The sequence below is a fragment of the Polyodon spathula genome, chromosome 9, assembly GCF_017654505.1.
Source record: "Polyodon spathula isolate WHYD16114869_AA chromosome 9, ASM1765450v1, whole genome shotgun sequence".
Taxonomy (NCBI): Eukaryota; Metazoa; Chordata; class Actinopteri; order Acipenseriformes; family Polyodontidae; genus Polyodon; species Polyodon spathula.
Genome location: NC_054542.1, coordinates 24,974,598 through 24,997,742, shown reverse-complemented (window position 1 = coordinate 24,997,742; position 23,145 = coordinate 24,974,598). Strand labels below are relative to the sequence as shown.

At 38.0% G+C, this 23,145-nt stretch overlaps 1 protein-coding gene across 1 annotated transcript; it reads left to right on the top strand.

Annotated features, from left to right (window-relative positions):
* The first annotated feature begins 741 nt into the window (after positions 1 to 741).
* On the top strand, positions 742 to 22,654 carry LOC121321323 (seven in absentia homolog 3-like). The gene is made up of 2 exons (XM_041260220.1): positions 742 to 993; positions 20,846 to 22,654. The coding sequence occupies exons 1-2, from the start codon at positions 856 to 858 to the stop codon at positions 21,428 to 21,430; spliced, it is 723 nt and encodes a 240-aa protein (XP_041116154.1). The 5' UTR covers positions 742 to 855; the 3' UTR covers positions 21,431 to 22,654.
* Positions 22,655 to 23,145: the final 491 nt, after the last annotated feature.

Sequence of the window (23,145 nt, the reverse complement as noted above, 5' to 3'; positions counted from 1 at the left end):
AACACGACATGAAGTATTATACTCACATATCATTGTTATTGTATTAAACTGTTTGTTAATAATCATTATAACCTTTAATAACATATTTATAGATGTTTTCTAAATAGATTGTTAAACTAAATGAACTTAAATGAGAAACAAAGAAACCAGGAGGGTTTGTGATAAAATATATTAGTTAGTTGTTTGGCTATAGTTCTATAACATTAACAGGTGTAACATTAACACCATAATAAAGAAGTAGTATATGCATTACTTTATACATAAAATAAACTGTGTTTCATATTATATTGATGAGAAGTATATACTGCATACTACAAGTTTTACTGCACGACACAATTTATAGCATTTTTAATATCCTTGTTGGTAAAAGAAAGCTTTCTCTGTTTAGGAAAAAAAAAAAAAAAAAAAAAAAAAAGTTGTATGTCATTTATTTAGTGATTGAATTAAGCAATCAATTGTGCCTAAGTGTCCCCAGTGCTGGGTATATGGATGTAGGTAATCAGAAGATAAATGCATGGTGCTGATGTATGGTAATGTTTAATAATACATTCTCCAGCAGCCAGTTCTATTCATCAGAGTTTCTCCCGGGTGACATTTGTTATTGGTTGTCTGTGGACCTCAAGGATAACATTTCTGTCCTTTTGATTGGCTGTGCCATTACTGCAAGATTCTAAAGCCTCTGGTTTTGACGAGGACTGTGAAGCTGCTTTGCTATGCTGTGCTGTACTCTGCTGGCTTCGCACAGTTTTCTCTACTTACTGTCTCGCTCTGGTTCAGAAAGGCTGGCTGCTAGTTGGTTAGTGGAGGTTGTGTATCCTGTTTCCAAGAAGATTTTTTTTCTTAAAGAAAGTTGTAATGCTCTTCTTCACCCAGTGTTTTGGTATCTTCACGGACCTCATACACCTCAGGTTTCAGCACACCTCTAAGCATAGGGGAGCTTTCGCAGCTGCTGGACAGCGTGTATGTGTTGTGACCCCGGCCAGTCCCCTCAGGGTAAGTTTCATGTTGTTTTCTGTTAAGTGTGCAGATAATATCTGACATTGCTGGATATGTAAATCACTATACCTTTTTGTTATTTCCTGATATTTGAAATCTTACTAAGTTGTGTAAGAACGTTTCCGTGCAATATCTAAGGGAAAAATGTTATTTTGTAAGACTAATTTGTTTTATTTTATTGACACATGGATAAAACATCCTTTATATACTCAAAGAAGAAAACGACAACGAAGAAGAAACGTTTGCCCTGTGTAAATATATATATATATATTTGAACTGTTAGTTCAATAAACAGAATAACACTTAAAAACTTATTGTTAACTTTGAATATGAATTTAATAGAAAACCCTATGTTAGTTTGCACAGAATTACATTTTAAATATGTCTCTGCATATGCATTACAGGTACAAAGATCATTTAATGTTTTTCTTTTTGAAAAAGTTTAAAAACCACAACAATAATACAGACAGCATTTAAACATAAAACACAAATAAACAATAATACTTTTAAAACAGACCCTTTTACATACTGGCACTTATTCAATAACTGTTACCAAAAAAATAAATTAATAATAATAACGATTGTATTTTCTTCTGTGGATGGTTAAACTCACACAGTAACTGACAGAAATGAAGTAGATGTATTAAAGGGCGGTGAACAGTAAATCCTAAGGACAGAGTGGAGGTAAATAAATGTTTAATAAGTTAATATAGTTAGCTTTTTTTTAATAAGTTCCAGCTACAGCTGGTTAATTTGGCTGAAGTAGAATTCCACATTCCATTGATTGAAACATACAAACACAAAGCCACACATGGTTGAGCTAATCCCAGTGAAGTATGCTGTCACCCCAGTTGTCAGTTTAACCCTTGCAGTTCAAAAGATGGGATGGAGCTGAGCTAAGCCGCATTCTTTAAGCGGATACTTTCCATTAATTGGAGTCATTCCCTCACCTTGTAATAGGGCAGAGCCTCAGCTGCATAGTGGATTGTTAGTAAAGACTGAAATGTGGCTTTCAGAATTTCCGAGATAATACAGGGTCATTCTAATCTACCCTCAACCAGCTGTATGTCGTAAATGACATTGTGCACCATTTACACAGCCCAGTACTGCCCTGGAGGTACTGTTCTCTTAAGTTGAGAAGATCTATATATATATATATAGAATATATATATATATATATATATATATATATATATATATATATATATATATATATATATAGTTTATTTGATTTGTTGCTTTTGTCACAACCTCTAGAAATATATTAGTTTTGTGAAGGGAAGTTAATTTCAGAGGAACTGAGTTGGGCTGAATTGGAAAAACAGGGGGTAGTGGTAGCTCCTCTGCTTTATAATCTGGGGTCAAAATATCACCAAACTGCCCTGTCAAGTTATAATCTGGACACATCCATCTAGCTTTAGTAAATGTTACAAAGTGGGATTCAGCCCACTAGATGCTCTTGTTTATTGAGTTTGAGATACTGTGGACTATAATTAATCAATCTATCTATAATTAATTACGGTTCTAAAAATCAGCATGGGATTCTAATGGCACATTAATTATAATAATACGTATTGCGAGAACATATGTGGCTTGTGTAAACATATATTTATATACTTATAGGCCTATATGTTAATAAAACATTTTATTTTGGGAAGACCATCTGTGATATAACAATAAATAACTAAGCAAATTAAAATTACAGATGACCATAGTTGTTCTTTTAGTCTGATTAGTAGCACACTTGCAGATTGTACCACCTCGCTTGGAATACTTTCTGGAGTTACCTTTACTAATAACTAATAAATACAACTCCCTACCTTTCCTTGAATTTGTGTTCATTTGTAACCACAGTCTCCCCCATATCTGCTCTTGCAGCTTCCCCTTAATCTAACTCAAAACAATATGTTGAGGGGGTTCAATTGTTTTGTCCAATGGTCATGTAACAAGGCATTTAATATGCTCCATACTTATCCAATGGTCATGTAACAATGCATTTAATATGCTCCATACTTATCCAATGGTCATGTAACAATTCATTTAATATGCTCCATACTTATCCAATGGCCATGTAGCAACACAAACAATGCATTTAATATGCTCCATACTTATCCAATGGTCATGTAACAATGCATTTAATATGCTCCATACTTATCCAATGGTCATGTAACAATTCATTTAATATGCTCCATACTTATCCAATGGCCATGTAGCAACACAAACAATGCATTTAATATGCTCCATACTTATCCAATGGCCATGTAACATGCACAAACAATGCATTTAATATGCTCCATACTTATCCAATGGCCATGTAACATGCACAAACAATGCATTTAATATGCTCCATACTTATCCAATGGCCATGTAACATGCACAAACAATGCATTTAATATGCTCCATACTTATCCAATGGTCATGTAACAATTCATTTAATATGCTCCATACTTATCCAATGGCCATGTAGCAACACAAACAATGCATTTAATATGCTCCATACTTATCCAATGGCCATGTAACATGCACAAACAATGCATTTAATATGCTCCATACTTATCCAATGGCCATGTAACATGCACAAACAATGCATTTAATATGCTCCATACTTATCCAATGGTCATGTAACAATTCATTTAATATGCTCCATTCTTATCCAATGGCCATGTAGCAGCACAATCAATCCATTTAATGTGCTCCATACTTATTCACTCAAGTTGTGGGGGTTTGTCAGAATTACTTAACAAGTGACTCTTGGTTCATTTCATTGCACTCTTCAGTAGTTTAGGAAAGGTTCTTTCTACACATTTAGATCATCCTGTGTAACTCTCTGTAAGTGTTTGGTTGCTGTCACTTTGTCTGTAAATCAAGGTGTTAGTGCCTTAATAATGACTGCTGCTAATGAATCACAGAATAGGTCGATGTATGCTTTATAAAGAAAACAGAAAATTGGTTCATGGAGTTGCTGAAAATCACTATAACTATTTACTGTGCATGGCATAAATACATTTAACTGATACACCATTACCCATATATTGCAATGATACTGCATTTCAGATCCATGTTAATAAACAGTCAACATATGAAAAGGGACATGTAACCAAATGAAAATGACAGGATTTAAGTATTATTCCAAAACTTTATAACCAATGTTAGACATAACCAATGTTCGTCTGAAGAATGTGTTGGGGCGGGAAACCACCAATATAATTGAATATTGCAATGACAGTGTAATGTTGGATAAAAGCACCCCTAGTGCATAGGTGCTATTTTTTTATAACATGTCAACAAGTGGTTAATTGCATATCAAGCAAATACTTTTGTCAAGCAAAATTCCTAGAAAAGAGATTTAATTATAATTATTTCATCGGCCTAGTTCAAACTTTGGCGCTCCTGTTGTGAAAACATCAAATAGGTTGCAATGGAAAAAATGTTAAATAAAAAAGTGTATCAATTTCCCAAATGGTACAAACCCAAATGTTTGCATGGAAGAGTGCATCCCAACAAAGCAACTCCATTGTTTCCATATTTGAATGGCTCACTCCAGGATCCATCCATCAAACAGATAGCATCACCGTGGTTCAGAATCTGCTGGTGCTCTCAGTAGTAAAGACATGACACAGAATATTTCTACTGAGCTCTGTTTGTGTTTGGAGAGCAGTGTGACAGAGTGTTCTAAGGTTAAAACTATTGATACCTTTAAGTTAAATCTGTACAGTTGAGCTTTACCTTTTTCACAAAGCAGTCTGTAGCTGTGAATCAAGTATCTATTAGGTGATTCAGACTGGCAACCCACCATTTAGATAAATATATAACATGTTTTACAGACATATTTAAGACAGACTCGTGTGCAGTATTATACTGAGTCTAAATGTCTAAATAGTAAGTACATAAGATAATCCAGAGTTTAATTATTAACCTGTCCTCACTCTGCCCCTAGTGTCTGGAAGACATTCCACATACAGCACATCATTACTAAGTTGCTCTTTCTGTTGGATCTGCACAAAGAATGATAGAAACCAAGAGATATGGACCAGATTTGTATTCTGGAAGAAGCAAAGGGTTCCCTAAGTCCTGTGCAGTTATTTTTACATTAATTTTTTTTTCTTACATTAAAAATGCATGATGGAAATTACTTCTGTGGGCAGGATTAGTTAATACAAGAGAACTCACTCCAGTTTTCCGCTGCTGTGAAGGCAGACAGTAGCAGGTCTAACAGAGGACGCTCTTGCTACTATATTAACATGGTCTGAAAACGGTATTAGATTTGGTCACAAAGTCTTCGACAAATGTTTGAAGCATTGCGGCACGCAATGCACAGGGTGCATATTGTATAAGCAGGGCATATTTGACAGCAGTGTACATGTGCATATATATCACAACCTACAGCACATGAATAGAGAACCATTTATCTTGCAGCTGTCACTAAAAGCTGCTGAGCCTTTATTTATGTTTGGGACCAAAGATTTTATATTGAGATTGGATGATTTATAACAAGTGAAAAATAATACACAATTTATATGTTTATAAAAAAACACAGCTTAAAGTATCATTGATCCTACTAAGTATTATTTTTTGCTTTACTCTTCAGCTTTATACTTACCAGAACAGCACATTTTACAAGGGGTGGGCATTTTACAAGAGGTTTGCATTATACAAGGGTGAGGGTTCACAAGGGATGATAAATGAAATGGCTCAGGCTTGGTCACAATGTGTTATATTCAGAACATTATAGGGTTTTTTTCAGTTGTTTGAGAAATTGTTAAAAACAGATAAAAACAACATGTTAATAAATAGAGGCCCAGACAGATAGTTTTAACAGTGCAGAACATTGCCTGTCTACTGTAGTATCCTGTAGTCATCATGGTTAACTTTTGCATTGCTTATTTTTGTGCTTAGCCGTGTTGAAACGTGTCACATTGAGCTGTCTATTGCCATTCCTCTTCTTAGTGTGTGTTGTGCGTCTCTTTTCTCCATCTGTCAGGACCACCCCATGCCGAGTAAGAGGTTGCTGCTGATCTTATCTAAGTCATTTGTCTTTCTCTTTACACATCCCAGCCCACACTTACATTCATGGCTACAGCTCTTCAGCCATACTCAATTATTCATGCATTCAAGCTCAGGGTTTTGCAGCTGCAGAAAAACAACAGTTAAAGTAGGTATGTGTCAAAACCACAGCTAAAACACACTTCATATACACACACACACACACACACACACACACACACACACACACACACACACACACACAGGTTTAAAAAAAGTTGATTAATATAAATATGACAAGCAAGTCATTGTTACGCTGACTGGACAGATTTTCCTAATTACCTAACAATGCATAGCCTTTGGCATATTCTTTGGTATATGCTGTTCAGTGTTGAATATTTGGATAATTTAAACCACTGTAGCTCACTGTCTATTTCACATGTCTTCAAGCTTGATTTGTCATGAACCACTAGAGTTGTGCTTTCCAGTGATGGTTTTCTGAAAATGTTAAGAACACTCAGGATTCAGTATTGCTGGAAAGTTGTTCAATGCCACTGTATTGAGGAACAAGCCAGTTGCACAAGCACCCACTATCATTCCTATTGAGATCGTCCTGATTTCCTGTACTATCACACTTAAATGATTGAATCCCCTCAATGTGTCCCTAAATTCTCCATGTTTCATGCCAGTGTAGCAGAATGCATTTCCGATAAAGTTTGCTTTACGGGCATGTGGCTTGTTGTTATACTGTCGTGCACCAATAGATGGTGCTAAGGCCTAATCCTCCAAGCTTTGCGAATGATAGAATGCAGCATTCATGCCCACACCTTTATTACAGAAAACAAACACATCATCATCAACATTAAACACACTGAAAAAGATAATTTTTTAAAACGTTTTAGTTTTACTGAAATTCACAAGTCGACGTATTAGCATTGATAATCTGTAGTTCTGCAGCAGCTTTATACAGTAAAGGCTTTTGGACAAAAGACTACAACTCTCATAATGCAGTTTGAATAAGTTGTGCTTCTACTGTAATGGATCACCTCCTAGCTGCTGATTGGTTAATAATACTGCCATTTGGTTGGCGGTTCACGTCTAGTCCTTGTGTTTCTATTCAATTCAACCGGCTGAGGTGGCAATTCATTACAACGGCACCCTATGGGAAAGAATCCTGACCCCTGCTGTTGAAACAGGGAATGAATTGTCAGTGCTCTTTGCACTGTTATAAGCAAGACACTTGATACCCTAAAACAGTCGCTGTGAATCATTGAGGACATCAAGTGGTCATGCTCCAGGCGTGACAGTCAATTTCCTGGAAATAAGTGGACACCCATTTGTGTTTACGTTCAAGGGTGAGCTTTGATTAAATGGAAGGAGAATGTGGTGGAGCTCCTGCTAGGGGCTGATGAGCTAATAATTCTGACTTCGGCAAATTCTTATTTGTGTAGTGATTTAGGGTGTGCAGAAACATGTTACTTGTACTCAGAATTGTCTTTAAGAAGTTATTTTTCTGCAGGTATTCAATAAATCCATTCATGAACGTGTTCATTTTAAACAAGAAAAGCTATCCTTCCTCACGTTTACAATTGTCAGTTTACAGGCTTGCTCAATCAATCAGCTTTTAAAACATTCATTGTGGAAGTTAACTGTCATTGATTTCAATGCTTTAAAAATAGATTGATCAACCATGGCCATAAAATAATGAAAACGTCAGTATACTTTTCATTGCCAGTTTACGGCCTTTGTACGGCAGTAAAAGTGGGAGCACCCTCAGATGAGAGGGAAATCGGCTTCCAATCGGCTTTTATAACACTCAATGAGGAAGTTAATTGCCATTGAGAGGTACTCAATTGTAAACATGAGGGAGGACAGCTTTTCTCGTTTTGAAATCAACACGTTAGTGAATGGATTGGATTTACGAAATATCTGTCGATAAGTACTTCTTCAAGACAATTACAAGTACGACTTATTTGTTTCTGCACAGTCCTACTAACAAGATTGCTAAAGAGACAAAAGTTGACCTGTCACTGTTAAGATCATTAAAATAGATCCTAAAACCTACACTTTGAAATCACTTGAAGACATTTTGTTTTGTCACTTGAGCTGCTATCAATGAGGGCAGGGGTACTCAGTACAATGACAGTGCGACCAGCAGGTTGCATAAAGTGTGAGCTTTAAACAGGTGGATTTTTTCATTACGGTATTTACAGTCTAATAACATAGTACTTCCTTGGGTATTACACTCATAACTTTTAATGCATAGACTTTTAGACTTTTAAACTTGACTTATTTTTCAGGACCTGTGTTTACAAAAATGCACACAACATACAATTGCATGTGTAAGAATAAAATTAGAACATCCCCTGGTCAGCATTAATGTAGTACATAAATTAATGCGGTCACATGATGTGACACCTTTATAAGCTGTGCTGTGCAGCTATTCAACAACAATCACTGGAAAGCAGAAGGATCTCAGTGACTTCACAAGGAGCATGATAGTGGGAGCTCATGCATCGGGTTCATTACTCTTGTCTCTAAGGCTGACTCCTGGGTGTTCCTGAAATGTCAAAGTTTGTACGAAACTAGGGCCAGGAAGCACAAACTCCAGTCACAAGAGCGTCATGATGGATTAAGACCACAGATACACCAACATGTTGTGACAAGCCACAGATGTGCTACAGAAACCTTCAGCACTGGACAAGATACATCTGTTTCTACATTAAGGCTATTCATCAAGTTTTTGCCCAGTCAGTGTAGAAGCTATAACTTGTTCAATGAGATGGCTGTGAAGGATTGTAGTGGAATCCAATATCAACCATTTAGCAATATTCAGTATATATTCAAATTAGTAATAATGATATGGAAGTTATGTTCAATTTTTTTCTTTTTTTTTAATGTACTAAATCTAAATGATGCTAGTATATTTTAGTGATGGATAACCTGACAAGATAATTATAGGCCTTGGGACCAGGGAAGATTTCCTCAGTGACAAAGACAGAAGTGCCAATTTGCATAACTTAACTATTTGAAAGTACTTATCCTCAACCTCATATCAGGCTCTTTTATGAAGTATCAGCTGGTTCTTAGAGTAAAATACTAACATTTTATGCAGTATAATTACGAAAAGTAATTTCTAAAAACGTTATTTCTAATCACACAACAATGGACTACGTTCCCAAAGCAGTTTACTTCAAAATAGCCATGAGCATATAAACATTTTTTTTTTTTTTAAAAAGGACAGAATGCACTTGATTAAGTTACCAAACCAGGAGTAAATAATGCATAATAATACATTTGATTTAGGGCTTATAGTAGTCTTCAGTTGATTTATAATTAATTTTAGAAAATTGTAGTTAATATTATTTTCGGAACTTTTTGAAAATTGACATGTTTTTACAAATTGATTTCTCTTTAGAGTGCTGTATTTCCCAAACAACAGTGCAGCTCACATGTTCAACTAGTGGCTGTACGCAGGGACTAAGTTCAGTGAAGAAGTATTTGTTTAAGTTGCCCAGTAAGCCTGTTTCATATTGATAATGCTTGCTCTGAAAGCAAAATAAAATTGAATATTTATTTTGCTCACCCAACCTCTGAACCCCACATGAGTGAAGCCTCACCTGAATATGTGTTTTGCGTAAAGGCTACATTCTTCTCATATTGTGGGATTATAATGGAATAATAAATATAGACAGGCAAGGACAGATAGCTGGAAACATATTCAATTTGAAAACTGTACTAATAATAAAAAGAACTTTATGGTTCCGAAATGTGTAATAATGCTTAAGCCAGGATAATGCACTCTTTCAGGCCCTTGGACAGTGACACACACTGTCTTACAAAGGGCTATTCCTTCAACAGTCACTGTCTTCTTCCATGGTGGGTATCCATTTAGTGTTCAGAGATTTTCTGTAGTCTTCAAGCCTATAATGGCCAGATATTGTATGGCTGGGCACTGGTTTAAAGCAATTTGCCTCACAATATGTAAATCGCTGTATGGTGTCGTGGTCTGATGAAGTACAACTCAAACATTACATAAATGAAGACATTTTGAAAGATTGTTGAAAGTAGTGGTACATAAATCACATTAATTAAAAGGAAAATTCATACCTAATAATGATAATTGTTAAATTCAAGTATATAATTACACGACAAAGACATTTAAAAAATACTATGAAAATAAAAGTTGGGTTTTTTTAAGTAAAAGAAGTATGGCTAATAGAGAAAGGCCTCCAGATATAAATCGCTAATTTTAGATTACTTGGTCAGTATACATTACAGCACAAGAACAGTCCATGTAAGTGCAGATTTGATGCATGCTTTAATTGCTCTTTGATATATCTGAAGCCATGATGACATGGGTGGCTGTGCAGTATTGCGATTTGTTACGTTTTATTAAAAGGCCTGTACACAGCACTGTATGATTAATTCACTGTAACTGAAATATTGATTGTCTTCATAAATCATGACATTCTTAGGTGCTTTGAGCTTTTAGTTTTATTGACCTTTATGCTTAGACCACAGGAAAAAAAAAATCAATCCTTTAAGAAACAGCCAAGAAAGTAGATCTATATCAGCTTAAGTCAAGCCACTGGAATTAAATCAATAGGTGAATCTTTTAGGCAATAAGATTATACAATTTCACAAAGATTCTGTATTCCATGCAAATATATCAAGTGGCTAAATGTCATTCTTTATTTGTAATAAAGCTTTGAGGGGGTTGGCATTTCTAGACAGATCAAAGTAAATAACCAGCAATGCTAAAGTATTGTTTTGGTAACCTGATGCTGTATGGCTAGGAATGTCTAATTGACCACTGTTATGCACTGATCGCCTGTACAGCACTCATGTACATTTAAACTCAGTAACCTCTAGCATTGTCTGTATAGAACATAAGAACATTAGAGCATTTACAAACATTTAAACTCAGTAACCTCTAGCATTGTCTGTATAGAACATAAGAACATTAGAGGGGCATTTACAAACAAGAGGCGGTCATTCAGCCCACCAATGCTCCTCTGACTGGTTCTTAGTAGTTGGCTGCTTTGTCAAGAAGGTTTTAAAGGGTGCCATTGATTCAACATCAATCACATGGCAAGGTAACCCATTCCATACCCTCTGTGTGTAAAACAGTGTCATTGGCTATCTACACATCATTTCCAGCTTCATCCTCTGGTCCTGATTTCTGAACAGAAAAATTTGAATTACTATTTTGCAGGAAACAAAAACATTTTATATAACTTTTTCAAGAGCACAGTATTTAATTATTTTTAACTTGTTATACTTGTTTTATTATTATTATTATTATTATTATTATTATTATTATATTATTATTATTATTATTATTATTATTATTATTACTGACTGTGGCAGAGCAAAGCTCTGCCCTTTAAATTGGCAGGGATGGGGTTAACTTCCCCTACCTGCCTGGGTTTATTATGTTCAGGTGGCTGGGGTTGATTAGTTGATTAGGTTGATTAACGATCAATCAGCGCCCAGCCACCTGATATAAAAGGAGGCCTCTGCTTCTCATTTGGGGAGAGGGAGCTGAGGAAGCAGGTTGGTGTTTGTTTTGTGGTTTTTGAATTTTCTAAATCCAGTGAAGGCATTGCCCAGCCTGGAAACTTTATTTTTGTGAGTTTTGTTTTTGCTTTATTTGTGTTTGAGTATCTGTTATTTTGCCCTTGTGCACTTTATTTTTGTTTATTTATAATAAAATAGTTATTTTTTTGAACTGCAGTCTGTCTCTGGGCCTCTATCCACTCGCCAGCCTGCCACACTGACCTGCACATAACATTATATAATGACAAAGAAGAACAATGCATTATGCATTAGGATGTATCACAATTCTAGTTACAGTAGCACTGTAACCAATGGCAAAATAAAACATGCAAAATATATAAACCATCCCTTTTGTTAGGACCATTTAATAAAACATAATAACCCAGTAGTCTAATAATCCAGTAAACTGACACATTCTCTTTCAAATCAGTACACCCCTGCACTTAGCAACCATGCCACATTCATAACATCAACTTCATAGTGACTCCAACATGCTTTTCAGTTAAGTGGGTGACTTACCCCAGGGGTCGGAAAAGTGATTGACAGTTATAGGGCATTATTATCTACTGTCAGTCGCTCTATTACCCAAGGGGCTGATAATTCACTGTAAACAGAAGAACTGCAGTGCCATTTTATGTTATTAAACTCTTTTAAAGGAACACTTACCTTAACTGTCTGCTTGCTGTAAAAAAAATCCCACTGATTTATTTTTGAGCATTAGCATAATTGCATTGATTGCTACTCACCTACTTTCCCATTTAAAACTACACCAGGGTAGAAGCATAGAGAAGTAAAGTAAAGCATGGTAATGGTAAAGCACATACAAGCATTGCAATGGTGAATTACTGGTAACTTCGTATTGCATTGTAAAAACCTTGGTACAGCCTAGTAAAAACCTTTGTTTGTAAAGGAAAAGGAAAAATTGCCATTTAAATACACCTTGATAAACTAAAGATTGGTTTATCAACTATGGGATTTAACTGTACATATATTTGTAGCTAACTGGCGCTCAGGCAGAATGTCATATATAAATAGCTGTCAACCCTTTTTGCTTCTACACACTGCCACATGTTCAGCATGGTTGTAAGGAGACACAGGGTATGTGAATAATAAATATCAACCATGATTATGGTAATAAAAGATAATGTCGGGATGTATATAGCACGGGAGACCAGTACGGTAAGAAGTTTCCAATCTTTATATTGCTTCCATTTTTCCATTACATCCTTGTTCGAGGACAGTGAACATGTTATTCACTAAAGATTATTAAAACATGTTTCTAGTTAGTTCCCCACAGGGACTTTTTGTGTCATCAATGTGAGACTAAAGGTAAGCGATTGAGATTCAATGGAGTATTAGTCTCACTTTATTAATCTCCCCATGGCAAAATAAATAAAGCATTTAACACAGTAATTTAGCCGCAAAGACTATAATACAACCGTAATCATTCATAACTAACACCCGTGCTCACCCTATTTATACATCTAGGGTTGGAGCCTTCATTCATTTATTCACTTTATCTCCCTCACTGCCACCCAATATTCTCAACACAGGCACACATACCCGTGCTTCAGCCGAGCTTTCACCTTGCCACCCATCCACAGGCATGTACAAATGCTAACACTGTTTTAAGTTATTAATACTGTTTGGAATGGAAAGCTCTCCCCATAAAGCATAACCCCCCACCCCCCACCCCCAAAAAATAAAAAATAAATAAAATAAATAGATGAACACATTAGCTTTATATTAGAGAGCAATTTTAATGCTTGGCAAAAAAAAAAAAAAACTGAGAGTGGGTTTGGATATGGCCCAAATTTTGTTTTAGCAAGTAATTTCTTTTTACTCATTTACTACAAGCCATTAGGGCACGGCACCACCAGCTGTCAAACAAAGGCAAAGATATGTGGGTGATATTGAATGCTTGTTCCATTACAACATCTTTTAAATAAAAAAAAGATGTATTAACAAAGGGGGTAAAATAATGCACACTTACTAGTGGTCTTAAATACATTTAGGATTTTCTTAATCAATGTTGTATGCTGAAGTATTGCAACAGTGTTGGGACGAACTGTCCTGATATTTTGTGGGTCTATATAATTGATCTAGGTGGCTAACAGAGTAAACTGTTTAAATAATTCAATAATAATAATAATAATAATAATAATAATAATAATAATAATAATAAATAATAATAATCAATAAAGGGGCCAGCTTATTTCTGCCTATTAAAAAAATATCTGGAAGGTTCATATCAGAGGAAAGCATAATTATTAAGTGGAGACACTATGATAAATAGAGGATATGCCATTCAGAGAGTACCGTAGCTATGCCCCAAATTAATAACCACAGCACTCTATGATCATATATATATATATATATATAATGTACAATGTTATACAGTATAGATAATAAGCTGTCTAACAAGGATGAGCAATACTTGAAGATAATATCCGTAAGGAATAGAAAGAAGACAAGCATTGAATTGACAGTAGAACTGGCAGAAGGTACAGGTGTAGTTGTCCATCAACACATACAAAGCCACTCTTGAAATCAGGATTTAAAGGATGTGTTGCAGTAAGAATACCTCTGTTAAGAAATGGGAACAAGATTAAAAGGCTAAAATATGCACAACAACACAGAAATTGGGCCATGGAACAATGATCAAAGTTGTTTTGGACTGTTGATGGATGGACAACGACACCTGTGCCTTCTGCCAGATCTGTTGTCACAAGTTAACGTTTGTCTTCTTTCTATTTCTTAAGGATATTATCTTCAAGTATTGCTCGTCCTTGTTGGACAGCTTTTTGGGTCTTCCAGACTAAGGTTTGTCAATTACAGATGATGTTTCTCTTGTTCACTTGTTGATTATGCTTCGAATACCACACCGTGAAAATCAAGTGATGCAAGCTATTTCACTAAATATTTTTTCTCCTTATGCATGGCAAGGTTGTTTTAATAGTAAAAAAACACCAGTGGGGCTTTGAGTAAATTTGTGATGCTCATAATGCATCAGAGTAGAAAAATGCATCATAGGTGTATATATGTGTGTGTGTGTGTGTGTGTGTGTATATATATATATATATATGGAAAAATTAAGAGACCACTGCAAATTTTTCTTAAATCAGCATCACTACATGTATGGCAGCCATTCCATTCCAGTGTCTGTTGAATTCCAACACAGGCACACCTCATTCTACTGAATGAGGTACTGAATAGGGGATCACCTGAACCAAATCTTATTTAACGAGGAAAAGTATAAAAACCACTCCTGTGGTCATCACTATCCTCTTGCAATAGGACCAGCTGGGTGGCAAAACAGTGCTAGTAGTACCTCAAAAGTAATTGGAATCAAAAAATAACTATTGACCATGCCCAAAGAGTTGAAAAGGAAAGTTTTGAGTGAGGAAAAGAAGGGTTCAATTCTGGCTTTACTGGCAGAGGGATACAGTGAGCGTCGGGTTGCTTCCATCCTTAAAATTTCAAAGACGGCAGTTCATAAGAACAAGGTCAAGCAGCACACATTGGGGACAACAAAGCTACAGACCGGCAGAGGGCGAAAACGACTCTCCATTGACCGGGATGACCGCCTACTCATTCGAATGTCACTCAGCAACCGTAGGATGACATTAAGTGACCTACAAAAAGAATGGCAAACGGCAGCTGGGGTGAAGTGCACGGCGAGGACAGTTCAAAACAGGCTCCTAGGGGCAGGGCTGAAGTTGTGCAAAGCTAGAAAAAAGCCCTTCATCAATGAGAAGCAAAGAAGAGCCAGGCTGAGGTTTGCAAAAGACCATAAGGATTGGACCGTAGAGGACTGGAGTAAGGTCATCTTCTCTGATGAGTCCAATTTTCAGCTTTGCCCAACACCTGGTCGTCTAATGGTTAGACGGAGACCTGGAGAGGTCTACAAGCCACAGTGTCTCGCACTTACTGTGAAATGTGGTGGAGGATCAGTGATGATCTGGGGGTGCTTCAGCAAGGCTGGAATCGGGCAAATTTGTCTTTGTGAAGGACGCATGAATCAAGCCAAGTACAAGGTTGTCCTGGAAGAAAACTTGCTTCCTTCTGCTCTGACAATGTTCCCCAACTCTGAGGATTGGTTTTTCGAGCAGGACAATGCTCCATGCCACACAGCCAGGTCAATCAAGGTGTGGATGGAGGACCACCAGATCAACACCCTGTCATGGCCAGCCCAATCTCCAGACCTGAACCCCATTGAAAACCTCTGGAATGTGATCAAGTGGAAGATGGATGGTCACAAGTCATCAAACAAAGCCAAGCTGCTTGAATTTTTGCGCCAGGAGTGGCATAAAGTCAGCCAACATCAATGTGAAAGACTGGTGGAGAGCATGTCAAGATGCATGAAAGCTGTGATTGAAAATCAGGGTTATTCCACCAAATATTGATTTCTGAACTCTTCCTAAGTTAAAACATTAGTATTGTGTTGTTTAAAAATGAATCTGAACTTATTTTCTTTGCATTATTCGAGGTCTGACAACACTGCATCTTTTTTGTTATTTTGACCAGTTGTCATTTTCTGCAAATAAATGCTCTAAGTGACAATATTTTTATTTGGAATTTGGGAGAAATGTTGTCAGTAGTTTATAGAATAAAACAAAAATGTTCATTTTACCCAAACACATACCTATAAATAGTAAAATCAGAGAAACTGATAATTTTGCAGTGGTCTCTTAATTTTTTCCAGATCTGTATATACTCAGTGGCTCTCAAAAGTATTCACCCCCCTTGGACTTTTCTACATTTTATTGTGTTACAACATGTAATCAAAATGGATTTAATTAGGAGTTTTTGTCACTGATCTACACAAAAAAAATGTCAAAGTGAAAAATAAAAAATACAAATTGTTCTAAATTAATTACAAAGACAAAACAGAAAATAATTAATTGCATAAGTATGTAAGTATTGATTGGACAAGTCTCTACCAGCTTTGTACATCTGGACACTGCAATTTTTGCCCATTCTTCTTTGTAAAATTGCTCAAACTCCGTCAAGTTGGATAGAGACCTTTGATGAACAGCAATTTTCAACTCCTTCCACATATTCTCAGGTCTTTTATGAGGTCCAGACTTTGACCTTTTTGTTTTTAAGCCACTCCAGTGTGGCTTTGGCTGTATGTTCGGGGTTGTTGCCCTGCTGGAAGATGAATCTTCTCCCAAGTCCCAGGTCTCTTGCAGACTTCAGCAGCTTTTCCTCCAGGATTTCTCTGTACTTTGCTGGATCCATTTTGCCCTCTATCTTCACATTCTTTTCAGGCCCTGACGCAGAGAAGCATCCCCATTGCATGATGCTGCCAACATCATGCTTCATGGCAGGGATGGTGTTCTTAGGATGATGTGTGGTGTTAGGCTTGCGCCAAACATAGCGCTTAGCATTGAGGCCAAAAAGCTCTATTTTGGTCTCATAAGACCATAGAATCTTCTTCCACTTGGTCTCAGAGTCTCCCACATGCCTTCTGGCAAACTCTAGTTGCGATTTGATGTGAGTTTTTTTCAAAAATGGCTTTCTTTTTGCCACTCTCTCATTGCCAGTTTTGTGAAGCACCCGGGCTGTTGTTGCCATATGCACAGTGTCTCCCAGCTCAGCCATGGAAGACTGTAACTCCTTTAAAGTTTCCATAGGCCTCTTGGTGGCCTCCCTGACTAGTGCCCTTCTCACCTGGATACTCAGTTTATGAGGACGGTCTGTTCTAGACAGATTCACAATTGTGCCATATTCTCTCCATTTCCACATGGCTACAGAATCTGCATAAGGGATTCAAGGTGGGCTTTCTTGAGTAATGGCTTCCTTCTTGCCACCCTACCATACAGGCCAGATTTGTGGAGTGCTTGGGATATTGTTGTCATATGCACACTTTGACCAGTCTTGGCCATAAAAGCCTGTAGCTCTTGCAAAGTTTCCATTGGCCGCTTGGTAGCCTCTTTGATCAGTCTCCTTATTGTTCGGTCATCCAGTTTGGAGGGACGGTCTGATCTAGGCGGGGTCTTGGTGGTGCCATACACCTTCCACTTCTTAATTATTGTCTTGACCGTGCTCCAAGGGATATTCAATACCTTTGATATTTTTTTTTATACCCATCCCCTGATCTGTGCCTTTCAACAACTTTGTCCCGGAGTTCTTTTGAAAGAGCTTGGTGCTCATGTTTGAGAAGAGATGCATGTCTCGTTTCGCCTGGCATCGTCTGGGGTTGTCTGTTGCTCCGCATCACCTGGGGTTGCCAGCCGCTCCGCATCGCCTGAGGTTGCCAGCCGCTCTGCATCGCCTGGGGTTGCCTGTTGCTCCGCATCACCTGGGATTGCCAGCCGTTCTGCCTCGCATAGGGTTGCCAGCCGTTCCGCATCGCCTGGGGTTGCCAGCCATTCCGCATCGCCTGGGGTTGCCATCCGTTCCGCATCGCCTGGGATTGCCTGTTGCTCCGCATCACCTGGGGTTGCCTGTTGTTCTGCATCGCCTGGGGTTGCCTGTTGCTCCACATCGCCTGGGGTTGCCAGCCGCTCCTCATCGCCTGGGGTCACTGGAACTGCATCGTCAGGGGTTGCAGTCTGCTCTGCTTGGCCGCAGGGGTCAGTGTGGCCGGAGCCCCACCAGAGGGAGCTGCCGGTTATGAAAAAGGGGGGAGAGGTCAGGAGACCACCTTACCCCGCAGCAATTTCACTGCAGGAGATCTTGGGGGAGGTCTGGAGACCACCAAGCCCAGCAGCTTTTCCGCTGCTGGATTTGCCCCGGCTGAAGGAGTCAGTCTGGGAGCTGTCAGCAAGCCTGCTGACAGCCGCACCATTGGCAGCATTTCCGCTGCCAGTGGTACAGCGGGAGGAGAGATTCGCCCCGCTGTCAGCACGTCTGCTGACAGCATGGCAGTAGCAGCCTGGCTACTGGCAACATTGCCGCCCATCAACCCCTGAAAGTCCCTGTTCTTGGCCCAGGACTTTGAGTGAGACCTTTGGGATTTTGAGGGGGGAGGTGGCCATTGAGGCCATGTGTGCTTTGCACAAGGGGGGGGGGGGTATATGTGGCAAAGTTCCTGCCCCTGTGTGTATTTTGTGTTATATGTTGTATGTTAATGTTGGTGTATAGTCATTGGTACATGGGATATAAACAGGTCTGTGTAATACAAGTGTTTAAAATGTATATTTGTATTTAGGCATGAGGATTGCACAGCACTTCATGTGCAAGTAAAAAGTAATAATATGTGAGCAAGGGGAATTGCACTTTATTAATTCACGTGCAGTTGTACCGCGACTCCAATTGAATGATTGATTAGCAATCGAGTCTCGGTACAGCTGCATAAAAGCAGCATGTTTTCACTCACTCGGGGTTGTGTGTTCTGTGCGTGCAGAATGGGATTGGAGACGGAGGTAATAATACAAATAATAACCTAAAGTAAAATAGAAGCTCACCGTGTTTGTCTGTGTAGTTCGTTTTTGTTTGTCTCTTTGTTTTGGTTGCCAGTGCCGTGTCCTATTTTGTCCTGTTTTATTTTATAATAATAAACTGCACAGCAGCACATTCATTCATTATTTTACTTGCAGTGCTGTGTATTCATTTCTGGTCTGACTTCACCCACTATAGCCGTCTTTGTGACAATACCCCATTACCATTAAAGACTGTACAGTATTTAATCGAGATTATTCATGACTTCAAGGTAATGTTGCATTTTACCCCCTGAAAATACATTTTACTCTTTCACTGTTAAAATTAGAGGGTAAGTTACTCCCAGACCAAAAATCTTATCTGGAGAGCTGATTACAGTTATGAATTGGCCATTTCAGTCCCCAGACTTGAATCCCATCGAGATGTTCTGGATTGACTTGAAGGCTGCTGTTGCAAAAAGGAAACCAAAGTTGATTGCAGAACTCAAAGCTGCATGTGTTGAAGAATATATATACTACTTATATATTCTACTTATAACAGATCCCCAAACTAAAGTGTTACAGATGCTTGTTGCTATACTGTACTTCCACTTTTAGCACTTTTGTATGCATTGAGTCTCCTCCACATAGAAAAATACCTCTTCTAAGAGCGCAAAAAACCCTGCTTTTAGATGAACATTCATTCATTCATTCAGCATTCCTTGCGCTCATATGCCATAGCCACACAGATAAACCTTAAGATTCCCTTTTTTACCATGAATGTAATTGTTGTTTTTTTTGTTTTTTGTTTTGTTTTTTTTGCTGTTTTTGAAACCACTGCAGTTGTGTGTAGTTTGTAACAAATATGTAAAGACGATTGCTAGGTGACTGTTGAGAATTAGACCTCAAGGGACCTGGTTAAACAAATAACTCAAATAGATTGTATCTCCTTTAAAGACTTACAAGCCCTTAGAAATTATCCTCTCCAAAGCATTTAATGAAACCAGATTAATCACAGATGCATGCAGAGAAGAGTTTCCATCTTTCATTATCTTTTTAAGTTAATGAAAAATAATTGCACTGTGCCACACGCTAGTTTATTGTTCATTCCAATTTTACAGTCTTGGACTTCAGGGTATTCAATCTTGTGCATTAATATCTGGAAATATGCACAACGCATTAGTTAGCAAAGCATCTGGGGGAAGTAATGTTGTTTTTCTTTATCAGTAATTGAAAGGCCTTCTCGTATGAAAGCCAATAACTGCATTAGTAGAACTTATGTTACATCTGAAAACAAAATGAGGAATACAACTTTTCTATTAAAGTAATTCTGTTGAATCACTCCGTGTTCAGTGGAATATGTTGTTTGCTATGACTATTAATTAAGTCTGTTGGCAAGTGTGAGCTCTCTGTAGTGGTCATCTCACACAACAGTTCAATTGAAGTAGGCCCTTAGGTACATGTTAGTAAAAATGATTTTACCATATATCTAATGAATTAACGCCATACATTTTACCTGTCTTGCATTTCATTTCACAAGTATAGAAGACTTACATGTGCAGCTTTGAAAGAAACACATTTTATTTTAAGTAATTATATCTATCCTAGGTTAAAGAAAGCTTGCTGTCATGCCTTACTTTTAGGAAGTCTGTTCTACTTGCACTTCCTAGTTCACCTAGAGTGCCGCTCTCCTCATCCTTTCAAAACTGCACATGAGAAATGACAATAGCATAGTGCAGAGTACGTAAGACGTATGCAGTTATGTCATAACCCTTTTCACAACATTCTGTGTCATATAGTGAACAACGCATATCAAATAGTATATTTTAGCAAGTATTCTCCATTTTGATAACTTCAAATTACAATTAAGAAATAAACTTTGGGGACACAGTGGAGGTAGCACGCTCCATTAAAATATGATTTTCTGTGTTTCCCAGGATGCATCAGCCAGGAGTGGTCGCTACAGTTCTAGTTCCAGTGCGGGTCACACTGAGAACAGAACCTCTCACCCCTGCGATGCAGGAGTAGCCAGCCCCTGCCCCTGCTCCTGCTCCTGCCCTCTGTTCTCCTGTGGGTGGCAGGGGGACCTGGAGGTGGTGGCGCTCCACCTCAAAGACACACACAGGGCCTCCACCCTCCAGGGGCAGCGCATCGTGTTCCTGGCGGCAGACGTCCACCTCCTGGATGCAGAGGACTGGGTGACGGTGCAGTCCTGCCTGGGGCAGCAATTCCTGTTGGTGCTAAAAAAGCAGGAGCGGCGACAGGGACACCAGCAGTACTTTGCTGCTGTCATGCTGCTGGGTCCCAGCAGGGTGGCTGAAAGGTTCACCTACAGGCTGGAGCTGAGCAGCGAACGCAGGCGACTGAGCTGGGAGTCTGCTGTGCGATCCTTCTCCGAGGGGCTCGGCACTGTGATAGCAGAGAGTGACTGCCTAGTACTCAATGCCTCTCTTGCTCACCTCTTCTCAGACAAAGGGAAACTGGGGATCCGTATTTCAATATCTGCTGACAAACAGGCTTAACGCATCTTTTACATTTTAACAAAAAAATCTGCAGACAGTATGGAGCTACATGCTAATCCTTAACCTGGTACTGAAATGGTGAAGATGGAAAGCTGGGGTCGCAACTTGCCAGCAGGTTTCAGAGTAAATCCATACGTTGCTTTCAAAGTGTTAAAACCTGAAGAGAAAAAAAAACACTGGCCCTGTGAGATTAACAAATGTTGCATAACTTAGCATTGAATAACTCTTTAGTTACATTCAGTCCTGAAGAATTATGGGAAATCTTGAGGAAAAAGAAAGACTTTTTATTTTTTTTACTTTGTCATTACAGTTATATCCTCATCAATTGCTTTACATTGCAGAACTTGATGTGAAAAAGTTGGTTAGGTGTGGTGTTTTTAGTGCTGCCAATGAGAAAAAATTCATTGAAAAAGAAATTTTCATAAAAGCAGCAGCACTTTGGTTAAGTACATCCTGGAGGAGTCGAACAGAAGCACTTCAGGTCAGAAACTAGCTACTACAGGATATTACCAAAGCACATGCAGATTGGGCCCTATCATACACCGGTTTTTGCATTTTGTGTAAATCTCCATGTTATTGTTGGTATAAAATGTATCGCCTCCCTTATTTTTTATCACAGATCATTTGCACATTTTTTTGCGGTTTCCCCATGATTTTCCATTCCTGTGGTTTATTTTACTATGCTTTTACTATGGCAAACAGGGCTATTGGGGTCTATTCAATTAATCTAAACAGTGGCTAAATACAGTCATAGAGATTATTCAAATAGATACCAATTTATAAAACTCAAATGTGTAACAGCGCATATTTGGTGCTGTTTGGAATAATATACCTATTTATTGAGTCAAAGTATTTAGTAAGTTTAAATCAAATAAAATCAAACTGCAAGAACATCATGTATTGTTTCCATGCATCATAAAAATAAGGAACAGATTTTTATTTTGGGGCTGCAATAAGCTTTTTTTTTCTACTATAACACAGATGTGTTAATAAAACATATGCACTTAAAAAACGGAAGGTGTAGTTTACGAGAACAGGGAGCCTTAAACCCAATTACTGTAGCTGTAAAGGTTGGGTACAAACAGGACTCTAGTGGAAACAAAATCTTATAACTCAGTCATGATCTCTATTGCTTGTATCACAGTTCCAGAGTCAGTGCCAAGCATACATGCACAAGTCTGGCTCTAGCGGTATCATATGCACTACTTTTAAATGTGTATCTTGTATTGTATAAACATTTTTTTTTTTTTTATAATGAAAGGTCAAGCTTCTGTGAGGATGCCTATGATGCACTTCTGGTCTGGACTTGGGTCTTTTCTGCTTATTTTCTTTCCTGTTGATCACAGAGCAAACTATTTACTTGCTCAGTACAATGAGAAAATTAAGATGAAATAAAGCAAATCTGATTTCAGACTTGTAGGAGAAATGGGATTCAGAAGTGTTAGTAAATGTTTTTCCTGCCCAGTGAACACAAATGGACTGTGCAGCTGACCTTGGTAAAATGAGATGGAACTGCGAGACGGCATGCCAGCCAGATAGTTATCTGTTAAGTTGCCCTTGGCAATGTAGAGATTTGGATTATTTTTTACATTTATTTTCTCCTTATGACAAGCCATCTGTAAAACAGGATCCACAGCAGTGAAGTCCACTGTAAACAATGGCTGTAACAGAAATACGGATCCAATGAGAATTTTTTTAAATTGCTATGAACTGTG